Genomic DNA, 14,217 nt, shown 5'->3' with positions numbered 1-14,217 from the left:
GAAGCTCGAAAATGACGTGTGTTTCAGTGTAACTGATATTTAGTTCATAAAACAGCTTTTAGGTTTCACCAAACAATTTTTTTTAATTCAATAATGTGATGCAAGGTATGAATTTCTCGGTTAGAGTTCTTTTAGTCAAACAAAATGGAGCTTTAATGATCTTTTTTTAAAAATCGGTTCAAAAATTATCATTCGAAATCATAAAACTAAACTTATTTGTAGTTTTTATGTTGGCGCCAAACAAAATACCAGCTAATTAATTCCCAAGGCAATCGCTTTTTGCCTCATTACTTATAAAGATAAGAATTAATCATTTTAACAGGGCTCTCTCCGTCACTCGTTTCATACAATCGTAGTTCCAATTTCATTTGAATATTAAGCAACCAAAGTCCATGAAATTTTGCAGACATATTCTAGAAACTAATATCTGTGTCTGTGGTGTTTTAGATTTTTCTAAAAATATGTAGTTTTAAAATTACAGGGGCTCAAAGATTTGTATGAAAATTTTTAAGACCGCGTAACTTTGAAATCGAATATTTTAACAGAAATCTGGAAAACCACAGACATAGATATTAGTTACTAGAATATATCTGCAAAATTTCATGGACTTTGGTTGCTTAATATTCAAATGAAATTGGAACTACGATTGTATGAAACGAGTGACAGAGGAGCCCTCTTAAATCGAGTATTTTGTGATGATCATGGAAAAATAGATCCAATGAAATTTCATTACCTAGTCCACATTAGGTATTTTGATTTTATTATTATAGTAGCGATATAGTATAGTAGTCTTTTTCTAAATTAAAAGGTTAATCTCTTTCATCTTTCAAAATTTCATCTTTATAGACCCATGGGCATTGATGAGATAGTCAGTATATTGATAATATTTATTAATTTTACATTAACGTATTAACCAACTAATATGAGGTCCTGCCTCCTAAGGAACAAAAAGCAGTGACCCAGATTCTTTTTATTATTTTACTAGCTGACGCCCGCGACTTCGTCCGCGTGGATTTAGGTTTTTTAAAATCCTGTGGGAACTCTTTGATTTTTCGGGATAAAAAGTAGCCTATGTATCTATCTCCATTCTGAGTTTCAGCCAAATCCGTCCAGTGGTTTTTGCGTGAAGGAGTAACAGACAAAAGTTTGAAAATTTTATTCGTTTTCACGTTACCAAAAGTTAAAGAGGCACGTTGTATGTACCAACCGCAATCACCGATTCACCGGTAGAGAACAACAACTTGCTACGACCCCACTCCAATCATGCCTTCACAACTTGCGAATAACTTAGGAATTCAATTTATAGTTCTGCGGCGCAGCAATCGTGGCACTATGGCGCTACCTACTCTTAGTTTGGGCACAAATTTAAAAATCAACAGTGTTACTTTCCACAGTAGTTTTTGTGTACACTGCACTGGTTTGAGAATACCTACTGAATATCGAGTATTGAAATAAAGACATTGATATTTTAAAGTTGTTACGATAGAGACAGCGATGTTTTGGTGTCAAAAAGCTTTCTGGCCGATTCACACCAATTGCGTATGCAGCACGTACACGTGACACGTGCTTAGTGACGCGCGTGAACCCATAGACGTTACTGCACGCATTGCGTCTACGTGAACGTTCACAGCACGCAAGCGGTATGCCATGTGCCATACATTACAACGCAATGGTACGCGCTACGTCTACGCTTACGCAGCCTGTGTGAATGAGCTCTTCATGTTGTTTTAATACTTGTTAAACATTTTAACACAGAAAATTATCGATTACTAAGTAAAGAAGCGACATTTACGCCTTACCCATTTATCGTCGCCCGCAACGTAATGGCACAGTTATTGGCACTGCCTCGCTGGCGTCACTCTGTCTTCACCTTGTTGTCACGCGTGCCAGAAGCACAGATGTTGCTTACGTATAGCTTTCCTTGTCCTGTTCGATTGGCTTTACTCAGAGCTCAACGCTTTACACACACATACACACAAAAATCGTGTGCAGACAGGTCGGAGTATCGATAGTAGTAATAACGAATTGAATTGCTTGTATGAATTGAGTTGCTTGTATGTAAATGATAAAAGAGCGTGGATTTGCCCTGCAGCTCGCTCCAGCAATGCGCGGGACTTGAATTACTTTTATGCATGGCATAATTTTGTAAATCAAATCTTTGAAAAGAGCAACCGCCGAGTTACTTGCTGGTTCTTTTCGGTTGGAAAGGCATTCCAAACCAGTGGTAGATACATTTGACGATTTAAAAATACTTCTAAAAGTTTAATTGCATAAAAACATTTTTATTTTCAGAGATGCTAATCATTATATAGCGTTCGCTTGAGACAATCATAATATATCTACAAGCACCACAATGCCTATGATGTTTTGTGACATAAAAAATATTTTCTTGAGCTTCTAAATAACAGTGACATTCACGTTTTGTTACAAATAATCAAGTGCGTCTCGATCTGCCAAGTTCCCAAGTGCAACCATCAAGTTATATAACAACAAGTCACAACGACCTTACTGCAATCATGACTTCACAACTTGCGAATAACTTTGAAATTCAATTTGTAGTTGTTGAGCGGCGATGTGACCTGAAGAATGGCTTAAGCGCTTTTACAGATAAAGTGATCTTGACGCTTTTCTTATCGCTTTCTTTTTGTATGCTTAAGAGTGTTCTCCATGGTCGTTTCAAGTTGAGCGTGAGAGCATGCTATTTCATTCAACATTTACGGGCGGTAAGTACATTCTAAGAAATTATTATTATTATTATTTAATCTGTATCAAGGGGGTTAAATCGAGGATAGACGTGGATAGGGAAGAAACTGTTAATGAAAAGAGAAGCAAATTAAAACAACATCAGTGCAATTTTCAAGTCAATACATTTTTCGCTAATGTAATACATACCAGTAACAAAATAATCTCCATCATGGTTTACGAATTGAATGACAATTATGAAGATGATGATGAATATTATTATTCGGCAACGGTTTCAATTATGTGTTTCATGAAAATAATAATAATTATTATTATACCCAATTTTCACTTCAATGCATATGACGTGATTCAGTATAATACTGACATGTATTATTTTGATAGTGCTATTAAAATTATTTAAAATGCAATATTATTTTGTATTTCAGAAAAGATAATATTATTTTAATCATTAATAATAATTATAATATGTGGTTATATTATACAGTACTGCATTTAGTGCATGACGCAGTGGGAAGCCACCACTGGCATAATAATAAAATTATATTTTATTTTGTGTGTCCACATGAAAAGATATTTATACTGGTCATGTTTTACACTATATACCTATTTGATCTATATATAAACAAAAGTGCAAAAGTGTGTTCAAGGTATTTTAAAAACCTATACTTAGTCAGATGAAGTCGTGGGCGTCATTTAAGTCATCTTTGCTTATTCAATACTTACTAATACTACTCCTACCATTATTCAAAGGGAAACATTGCAAGATATTTTTCAATTAACGTTGTTCCGGAATGTTCCTTCGATGCTCTACATTTAATTCACAATAAATCTTATGGTGCTAAATAATTGCCAGTAGGTACCCATATTAAGGTGTAATTATAACATTAGGTGGGCTCTTAATAGCTGTAACGGGATCGGTGTTAGACCAACTAACGCCATAAATTGTGTAAGCAGCGAGCGAGCAGTTTTTCCTACCATCTTCAGAGATGTAGAGAAATGCTCAAGTGGCAATTTCTTGTGCGAATTATGTGCAAGATATCTGATATCGTGAGCGCTATGAAGCTATTGTTAATGTTGGTAGAATTTGGAGCAAAATGTGCACACATATATCTTACCATAATTATTTATTTCATTTAAGACTAGACGATGATCGTGACTTCGTCTGCGTGCGTATAGATCTTTAAAATAAAGTTTGTTATCTTCTTTATATATAAAAAATAATCTCTATTTCCCTTGGTCACGCCATAACTTGAGAACGACTGGACCAAATTGGAACATCCTTTTTGTAGTGTTTGTAATAATGTTAGGTTACAAGGTTTATATAAAATATTTTATTTGGAAAATCCACGGGAAAAGACAGTTCCCGCGGGACGCTTACGAAGTCGCGGGCAATAGCTAGTTGAGGGATAACAATAAAATTATGTTTGTCTCCGATATTTTTTTTTATCGTTCATTAATCGTTATTTTGTCGTAGCACGAGTATGTGGTACGCGATTTAAAGAAAACTTGTACGGTTCTTTGGTTATTAGTTTCTTCCATAACAAACAAATAGTTAACTATGGATATTGTACAGAAAGAAGCCAACACAAAAGTTATCTTTAGGATTAATTAATTAGGGAGACAGATAAAACGACGAGAGGGCATTGTTGAAAAGTCAAACGATTCATTAAATTAAGTGGATTTGCTTGTTAACAGCGTAGCCATTGAAACTCGTTTCTAGACTTGAGAAGACATTTACTAATTATTTTCGTTTCATTTTTTGTTCGATGTTATGTTAATAGAAATATTACATTATTGCCTCAACGACTTTTATGCAGTAGTTATCTACTTTTTGTAATTGCGTAATAAAGCAATGATGAGGTCTAAGTTGGAAAGTGCTTGCCGCCTATTTACTCTTGATTTGAAATAGTTAGGCTATACGTGGTATGAAACACGGACTTGGAACTGCTGGAAGAGCATTCCACACCTTAGCGATTGTATCAGAAACATTGAACAAAAACGTTTGAATGCACAAGACGAGGCAATCCGAGCAAAAGTTTCTGCGACTTGTCTTCCACTCAGATTAAAGCTTCAAATTCCACTATTTGGAGCATATTTGGATAGTAAAATTAAAAATTGGAATTTAACCATGGAATAAGAGTGGTGACCAATTCCCTACTCTTTTTCGAAGTTTTATTCAAAAAGTCTCTATAACAACTCATAATAGTTCCAACTGACTCAATTAGGAATTGAAGCCACCAAAACCATTCGTTATACTTCACTATATCATAGATAAAGTAATATACCAACATAAGCCCTAGCTCCGGTCCTACGATCCGGTAGCCGCGCGGCATCCACGCTTCAAGGCTTCCCATAATCAAATAAAATGAATGAATAAACCCCACGGATTTACGACCGAAACGGGAATACCAATAATTGCAATACCGAGGTATTAGTGGAGGAAATACATAGCTTTATAGGTAATTTAAGTGAACGATAAAAGTACATAAAATAAATAAGTATGTGAAAACAGAATAATTAATACCTACTGGTTGGTTGGTAAATTTTTAGTTTAAGGAGATATTTATATTTTTGAGCTACGCACTACTACTACAGCTACCCTACAAGTGAAGGTAACAGTAACTATAAAAGAGTTGATAACTTTCAAACGGCTCAACCGATTTTCTTGGATTATAGCTAAGAACACTCTCTATCGAGCCACCTTTCAAACAAAAAAAAAACCAAAATTAAAATCGGTTCATTAGTTTAGGAGCTACGATGCCACAGACAGATACACAGATACGCAGAAATACAGATAAACACGTCAAACTTATAACACCCCTCTTTTTGGGTCAGGGGTTAAAAACAGTGCTAAACTGCTATTTGCCTCTAGTTTCCCTAAAAGATTGATTTTAGAACGATTCTAAAACATTGTCAATAAATTGCAATAACCTTCGACTGTCATGCGGAACAACCCAATATAATCCCAAGAAATTATTAGGCGATAAAAATGGGAATGGGTCAAGACGTTCAGGAACGAATACGTTGTAGGGAGAGAACAATATCAACGCGAACGAAGTCGCGGCCATCAACTAAGTAGTATAACATAAGAAATTTCAAATATTTTACATCCTCACATTCACATTGAGATCCTAATAAATCCCAAGCAGTGAAATGCCCGTAGCAACGGTTTCAGCTGGTAATAACTTTGTTGAATATTCAGAACAGAGGCCGGTCTGTACGTAGTCATTTAACTGCCACTCGCCTTCGTCACTGTGATTAGTTTATTAGCTTCGTCGGACACGATGAAGTTTAACCTCAATTAGAAGACCACTGCTGCACTTCTACAATCAGCTCTACCACTAATTGAATTTTGGTATTACCTATAAATAAACAAACAAGTATACATTAAAAATTTATAACACCCCTGACAAGGGAAGGTTACAGTAACTAGAAAAGAGCTGATAACTTTCAAACGGCTGAACCGATTTTCTTGGATTATAGCCAAGAATACTCTCGATCAAGCTCCTTTCAAACAAAAAAAACTTAATTAAAATAGGTTTATTAGTTTAGGAGCTACAATGCCACAGACAGATACACAGATATCTACACAGATACACACGTCAAACTTATAACACCTCTCTTTTTGGGTCGGGGGTTAAAAAGTGGTGATAACCTACTGGTTAAAACTTTGCGTCGGCCTTCTAAGTCGGAGCTTCGGGGTTGTAGAGGTGCATGCATTTTCAGACGTCCACCACCAACTTTTCGGAGATTGCCATGGCCACTTAATTAAAAAAAATCAAGAATGCAAGTTGGATTCGCACACAAAAGGTTCCGTACCATCGTATAAGACATAACACTGTAACTTTTTTTTCATGGCGACATGGGCTAGTAGCCCATGGCCATAGGTCTGGCCTTATATAAACTGAATTTAAAGAGTATGAGGTCTATTAGAAAAGGAGGAAATGTTTTACCGAAGAGTACAAACTCGTGATTAAAAAATGGTTAGTAATAAAGTGATATAACAGCGATAAAGATATATCGGAAATCGGAACGTACTATTATTTCCTTTTATTCATCTCCGAGCCACGAAGAGTAACATACGATCACGTGATTAATTATCTTCGATTTTTCCAACTTGTTCAATATAAGATGTCTTCACAGCTTTTCGCAAAGAAGATTGAACAAAGAAACAACTGGTTCGCTATGGAACACGAAACAATGCTCATATTAAATACACTCTTCTATCACTACCTCACTACCCTGTGGAACCCATGGAATTAATAAAAAAACCATTGGGGATGACATCGCAAATCAGTCTGCCATTTCGCCCGACCGTCCACCCGTCTATATACCCGACCGATTTACTAGTCCCAATATTCTATAAATATGATTAAAAATAATATGGCAGATTTGTTCAGTGACGGATCATACAATATACAGCCGCACTACCGCTACTAAACATACAGGAAAAGCAAGCATTCAAGGAAATAATACGCATCGTGCAATATGAATAGTGCAATTCACGCTACGCTACCTATCTACGCACGTTGACGTTACAACTAAGTTGTGCCTGAGTTTTATTCATCAGGCCTTTAACAGTAGGTACAATAAAATGGCGCACCTCGACCGGAAGCCATTTTTCTGTCGTACGTCCTTCCATTGCGACGATATCCGGTGCAGTTTAATTTCCTGTACCGTGGAAATCATTTAGATTTTATTTGTTTGATTTCTCCTTTTAATAAACTTTGACATTTCCCTTTTAGAATGCCTATTCAAATAAAAGAAATTAAACTGTCCGTGACTTTGAAATTAATGCCTTTTCTGAAACGAATTTTGATTTTTCACGTTAATTACGTTATCTTGCCTTATAATTTATTTTTTAATGAGTAGTTTTATTTCAGTTTTACGATGGGGTTATAATAGTGGAACTCTCAATTAATATGTGGGTACTAAGAACTTATTCGCAGAGAAAACTGAAAACTGGAGCGACGCCAGCTAGGAATGATTGCGTCGTTTTGTCTTCATTAAAACCTACGTCCTTCTACCCTTTGTTCCTTTTCAATTGCATGAAAGGCTGTATTATGAATTAAAATAACACGTCCGTGGGAGTCTTCTTAGTATATAAAATAGTATAGAAAGCAATATGTTACGCTGAAAGACTGCGCCACTTGGATAAAAAAAGGTTTGAAATCATTATAAACTTATTGATTAAACTTATTGATTGAAAATAAATACGCTGCCTCAATCTATACAATACTTAAAAAGCATATAAAAAGAGTGTTATTATATTGTTGTGTACTACTATATAGAAAAGCCGACTCATAATTATTTTGTAATAAATAATGTGTAACGAAAGTGACATAATTGTCAACTATTATTTACTAGTTCTAATAATATTATTAACTAGCCGATGCCCGCGACTTCGCCCGCGTGAATTTAGATTTTTTGAAATCCCGTGGGAACTCTTTGATTTTCCGGGATAAAAAGTAGCCTATGTGCTAATCCAGGATATTATCTATCTACATTCTGAATTTCAACCAAATCCGTCCAGTGGTTTTTGCGTGAAGGAGTAACAAACATACACACACACACACACACACACACACACACACACACATACAAACTTTCGCCTTTATAATATTAGTGTGATAGTGTGATTAGTGTGATACAATAACAAGCTTTCGCGTGTTAGTTCAATCTACTATATTGAATTTAATTATGCAGATAACAATCATAAAATACTGCAGATATTACATGCGATACCGTATACCGTACCGTACCGATAGAATTATTTCCGTGTAAGCGAAAGTTCAGGTAAAAGTTGGAAGGCTAGCAAACTTCATACACAAAGTAAAGACGCCGGGAAAAAAGGGAAAAAGCAAATGAAATAATATGTAATGAAGAAAATGAAGAGAGACAGCTGTTTTCAAACTTTATAAACATCCTACATTATAGATCAGAAGGCGACGGTCTAATTGAATTGGGAAAGAGAAAATGTCGACGTTCTTACGGTGAGTTTTATATAGAATAATTTATATGAAAAGTGAGGGATAGAAATATTCACTTAGTGAAGACTTGTTTGTTTTATCTTGCACTCAATTTATACTCATTTGTGAATTATCTACACATATTCTGTAAAAAGATTTCTTCTGACTTTACTGACTGATCATTGTACAGCTCAAACCACTGGAGTCGATAGTAGATTTCTCTTACGATGTGGCGTTCAATAAGAAATCATTTTTCGAAATTCCATATCTAAGAGGGTTAATTAAATAAGAGATGAAAAATTTGAAAGTCCGTCATTATTCAAATCATATATTATGTATGAAAATTGATATTTAGGCTTTTGAATAACATATGTATTTCAGGATTTGTAGAAACTCCACCTCCCTGTACGGGGTTAATAAATAAGAGACGAATGTTTGTATGAAAGTTCACCGTTTTTCAAATTATTATTACCTATACAATATACATATCTTTGAAAAGTGGTAGGTACTTGGGCTTTCTGATAAATATGAAGAAAACTTGTTTCAGGATTTTTAGAATTTTCACTCTCTTACTGGACAGAATATTATGTCTCATTACTAACATAGCTCGAGTACGTTCACATGATATTCCTGCTCCTATTCGTGCCAAAGTGGTGCAAATCAAGTAGCTTCAAAAATGGGCCGGCGATCACAAGTCCAGCGTGTAATAATAGAGGTCGGTGTGCTTAAAGAGCAATGACAAATACAACGTTAGTGATTATTGTCAACTAAGTTATTGATTTTATCTGTGGTTGTCATTGTAGTTGTTGAAAACTCTCCGCTTTTTTTTGAATAAATACTACAAATTAACAATACCTATACTGTTATTTGTAGAGTAAATAATTTATTTGTTGATACGTATTTTTCCTGTGTGATCTACGGGCTTTCTTCAAAATGCCGTGGGGTTGGGAGTGTAAAGCGAAAATGATAAAGCAAGTTCCTGCAAAACCAACTCGACCTCGTAAGCAAGTAATTGGCGAAGTGCAGGGCCCCGGTCCAATGCAATATGATACACCAGAAATTATTTGTGAGCGTTAATTCTTCGTTATTTACGTTTTGTAAATTTTGTTAAGTATATGCACATTGTCTCAAAACACACTTATTAAGTCGAGACTATGTCACGCTAATATTATAAAGGCGAAAGTTTGTATGTGTGTGTGTATGTTTGTTACTCCTTCACGCAAAAACTACTGGACGGATTTGGCTGAAATTTGGAATGGAGATAGATAATATCCTGAATTAGCACATTGGCTACTTTTTATCCCGGAAAATTGAAGAGATCCCACGGGGTTTCGAAAAACCTAAATCCACGCGGGCGAGTCGCGGGCATCGGCTAGTTATACGATATACGATTAAGAAATTCCAACAAAGTTACGTGGAAACAACTGGCTAAGTTGCCCAGAAGACGACATAGTTACATATTGTAACGTTTTATGATTTGAAAATAGCGATTGCTGAGTTTCTTTCTGGCTGATTCCACTTCTTGTAGATTCCACTGCGAACTGTGGAGTTTGAATTCTGAACCAGTAGTACACCACACATGTCAACCTGTCGCAAACTACAGGTAGGTAGGTATTCGTACTCTTCATATTTTATTGTGACTCCACATAGACACCTCATTCACCTTACATAAAAAAATACGCTTTTAATTGAGAATCTCTTCCTATTTAGAAAACGGTTAGCAAAATTAAGCTAAAATCATAATAAATTTTGTTAAATGTATTGCAATTTAAAGTTCCGTTTAAATCGTTTCAGCCATTTCATTTGAATAGTCATAAATAGGAATAGCATAAAAATGAAAAAAAAAATATGCATCAGAATTTGGTTAACGTCCAAATAGCAATTTAATATCATATATTTGAATGGACTAAAAGAAATGGCTGAAAAATATATCTTTACAAACAACACTATAATAGTTGAAAAGCTATTACTAGCTAGTAAAAGCAAAAACTTCGTAACTGCAGTAAAATACAGACCACATAAAAGATAGGGAAACGAAATGAGGTAGTAATTCTTTTATTACATTCCTTTGTAATAAGGTGAAAGTTTGTAATTGCTGTTTTGAATAAGTTGAAAGGTATAAAGTTATGATTTAATGAGTGATAGTTTCGTCACAAGTAAGATATTCAGCTTAAATAATCACACTAATATTATAAAGGCGAAAGTTTGTATGTGTGTGTGTGTGTGTGTGTGTATGTTTGTTACTCCTTCACGCAAAAACTACTGGACGGATTTGGCTGAAATTTGGAATGGAGATAAAGAATATCCTGGATTAGCACATAGGCTACTTTTTATCCCGGAAAATCAAAGAGTTCCCACGGGATTTCAAAAAACCTAAATCCACGCGGGCGAAGTCGCGGGCATCGGCTAATATAATATAATAATAATAAGTTCCATCGTGTAAATAATACCTAACAATTTACTTAATGACAGACTTCGTCCTCTATACCTAATTATGTGATTTAGTAAATTAATATTTTCATGAACACAATTTTTTTTGGTGATGTAACCGCAAATTCACGATTATCGGATTTTTTTCCTTTATTTGAAATATAAGACCTACCTATCTTCCTTTCATGATTTTAGGTCAACACGAACTATAGGTTTTCTTCACACGACAGATAGACAACAAAATGATCTTACAAGGGTTCTTTTTTCCTTTTGATGTACGGAATCCTAAAAATAAAACGTTTACTTTATTATTCAGGTGGAAAAGGGTATTCTCATATAAAACGTTCTCCTGCCTATACGTTTGGTCATCGAACACCAATCCATTTGGCGAAGCCTGTACTAAAATCTACAGCCCCTATTCTTGATACCTGGGGAATGGGAGCTAAAGGTAAAGTGAAAAAAATGTCGTCATCGGCAATAAACGTCCACATTACCACCAGCCGAGTGAACTAAAGTGAGGAAACTCGAGGTTTGATCCTAAATCGATGATCTGTCAGATCTATCGGCGAGGTAAAATCAAAGTAAATAGTCGTTTTATAGCCTACCTTGCATGAAATGTAGGTAATATTTGATATCTGTAAGTGACGTCGAAGCCTTGACGTTTTGTTATAAGTTCCCTAAGGCCTCATTCGCACGAGAGCTTTTTAACGACCGTTAAAAAAGCGTTCAAATAGAACAAATGCATTTCCAAGTATCTGTTCACTCGTCAATGCTTTTTTAACGCGCACTTTGTATTTTCAGCGCAATGCCGGGTTTTAACGAACCGCTTTTTTAACGCTTGTGCGAATGAGGCTTAACTGTCGTGAACTGTGCCACCAGTTTATACCGCAGTTTCCTGTCATTCTTTGATACATCTCTTGTCTACCTTATGGTGTCCAGTCTGTCAGTCAGTCCGGATTCAAGTGCCAAGTCACCTGACCTCAATGTTATCAGCTAGCCGAGCTATGTTTTGATCAAGAAGAGGAACGTAAAAAAACTCTGAGCGCAGCACTCTGCACAACTAAAATATATTCTTAAGTGGTATTAATTATTTTTTTTTAACTTTGAAAGGTCCGTACAAAATAAAACTTGGAGTAGTATCACCCCGAGTTGAGACTCCAGGAGACATAACCATAACGCCAGGGCCGGCGGCATACGTCCCTCGCGCCTCGGTACAGTACAAGCGTCCGCCTGCGTTCTCCATGCAGCCTCCAGCACGACCGCCCTACCAACCCTGGGACCAGTGGACACCATCGCCTAACATGTATTTACCACACCAGCCGGGACAGAAGTAAAGTATCCTTGTTACGTAAATTCACCCAAATATAATGGCTCTACTGCAATTTTCTCTTTCTTTAACTATTTCTATCAATTTTAGCTTAGTAGTCCGCTACGATGGCCAAGTGTGAATTGACAGACTTCACACACTTTTGAGAACATTAATGGAGAACGCTCAGGCATGCAGGTTTTTCATACGATGTTTTTATTCATCGTTAAAGCTATTTAATAATCCTTAATCTAGACTATGATGGCTCTTATAACAACTACTAGTCAACTAATTAGCTTTCGTTATACACATAATACATCCGTTTCTTCGTAGGTACGTACATGTATTATTTTCAGACGTCCACCAGCCTACACCTTTGGCAACGCAGCCTCAGCGTTAGGATCTCGCACCATGATACCCAGCCCCGGAGCCTACGATCCAAACTTTAATTACGTTCGCAGAACTAAGCCTGCGTTCTCTTTCGGTGCACCCTACAAGTCCTTGAATGAACCGCAGAAGCCGGCTCCGAATACATATTGTGAGAAAAAGGTATTATGATCTGCATTGAAACGAATTATTTTCAAAATGTGCTTGCTATTCGTGCGCGCCTAGATTTAACTTCGCGTTCGCCACCCCACGCACCGGCGACCCTGTAGCGGCCAGTAGGTCCTACGCAGCATACCTACTTAATCCGGAAAAAAATACTAATGATACTGACTCCTTAAGGTGGAAGCGACGGGCCTGCCCGCGAAATTCAAATTTAATTTGGTTTTTCGCAATTTGTAAACTAATACGACAACGTAGGCTTATGGTATTCTAATTCCGACAATGGCAGTATCATCCTCACAGTTTTATATAAAAATCTTTACTTGAAAGGGTCCAGTTTAAGAAATTAATTCTAGTATCGACTATTCTCACAAATTAGTCGATACTAGAATTAATTTCTTAAACTGGACCCTTTCAAGTAAAGATTTTTATATAAACCTGTGAGGAAGATACTGCCATTGTCTTTAAACAGTTGTACCTACCTACCTATTTAATACTTACATAATGTACCTATTGGCTGATCTTAATTTACCTACTCAAATTTTTACCCCTGACCCAAAAAGAGGGGTGTTAAAAGTTTGAAGTGTGTATCTGTGTATCTGTCTGTGGCATCGTAGGTCCTAAACTAATGAACCGATTTTAATTTAGTTTTTTTTTTGTTTGAAAGGTGGCTTGATCGAGAGTATTCTTAGCTATACTTAATCCAAGAAAATCGGTTCAGCCGTTTGAAAGTTATCATTTATCGGGGGTGTCATAAATTTTTAATTTACACTTGTCACCTTACAATTACGTTTATCATTAATTCTTTCAGTTTATGTACACAAAACCGACTGTACCAGCACCTTCGTTTGGTATACGTCACTCTCCGTACATCGGTCGTGCCCACGAATATCTTAAGCCACCAGAGCTTAACGTTGCTATCAGCGGAGAGAATTAGGTATTATGACATTAATATTTTAACTTCCATAGTAAATAAATAAATATTAATTAAATAAATTTTATTTTATTCCAAGCATTGCATTTTATTAATATTTTTGAGCCTATAATCTTCCTATAATATGTATATCCCTCTTTTGTTTTTAAACGCAGGTACGGCTTTATTCAGACAATAAATAACGTAGATATAAATATAATAAGTTTTATAATATGTAATGGGTCAACTACAACATAACATTGACAATACTAAAATTAAATTGTGTTTAGTTACGCAGCGATTTTTGGCGTTGATATTCATAGAAACCCTTACAATTTTTTTACACAATC

At 35.7% G+C, this 14,217-nt stretch overlaps 1 protein-coding gene across 1 annotated transcript; it reads left to right on the top strand.

Annotated features, from left to right (window-relative positions):
• Positions 1–9,485: 9,485 nt before the first annotated feature.
• Positions 9,486–13,914, top strand: LOC123870541 (outer dense fiber protein 3-like). Its single transcript, XM_045913896.1, has 5 exons — positions 9,486–9,738; positions 11,419–11,550; positions 12,213–12,432; positions 12,765–12,957; positions 13,766–13,914. The coding sequence occupies exons 1-5, from the start codon at positions 9,606–9,608 to the stop codon at positions 13,889–13,891; spliced, it is 804 nt and encodes a 267-aa protein (XP_045769852.1). The 5' UTR covers positions 9,486–9,605; the 3' UTR covers positions 13,892–13,914.
• Positions 13,915–14,217: the final 303 nt, after the last annotated feature.

Source organism: Maniola jurtina, chromosome 2 (genome assembly GCF_905333055.1).
Source record: "Maniola jurtina chromosome 2, ilManJurt1.1, whole genome shotgun sequence".
Lineage (NCBI taxonomy): Eukaryota > Metazoa > Arthropoda > Insecta > Lepidoptera > Nymphalidae > Maniola > Maniola jurtina.
This window is presented reverse-complemented; position numbering and strand designations above follow the sequence as displayed.

Coding starts and splice junctions, on each gene's coding strand:
- LOC123870541 (XM_045913896.1), top strand. CDS start 9,606: ATGCCGTGGGGTTGGGAGTGTAAAGCGAAAATGATAAAGCAAGTTCCT. Junction 12,433..12,764: donor CCACACCAGCCGGGACAGAA/GTAAAGTATCCT, acceptor TATTATTTTCAG/ACGTCCACCAGCCTACACCT. Junction 12,958..13,765: donor ATACATATTGTGAGAAAAAG/GTATTATGATCT, acceptor TAATTCTTTCAG/TTTATGTACACAAAACCGAC.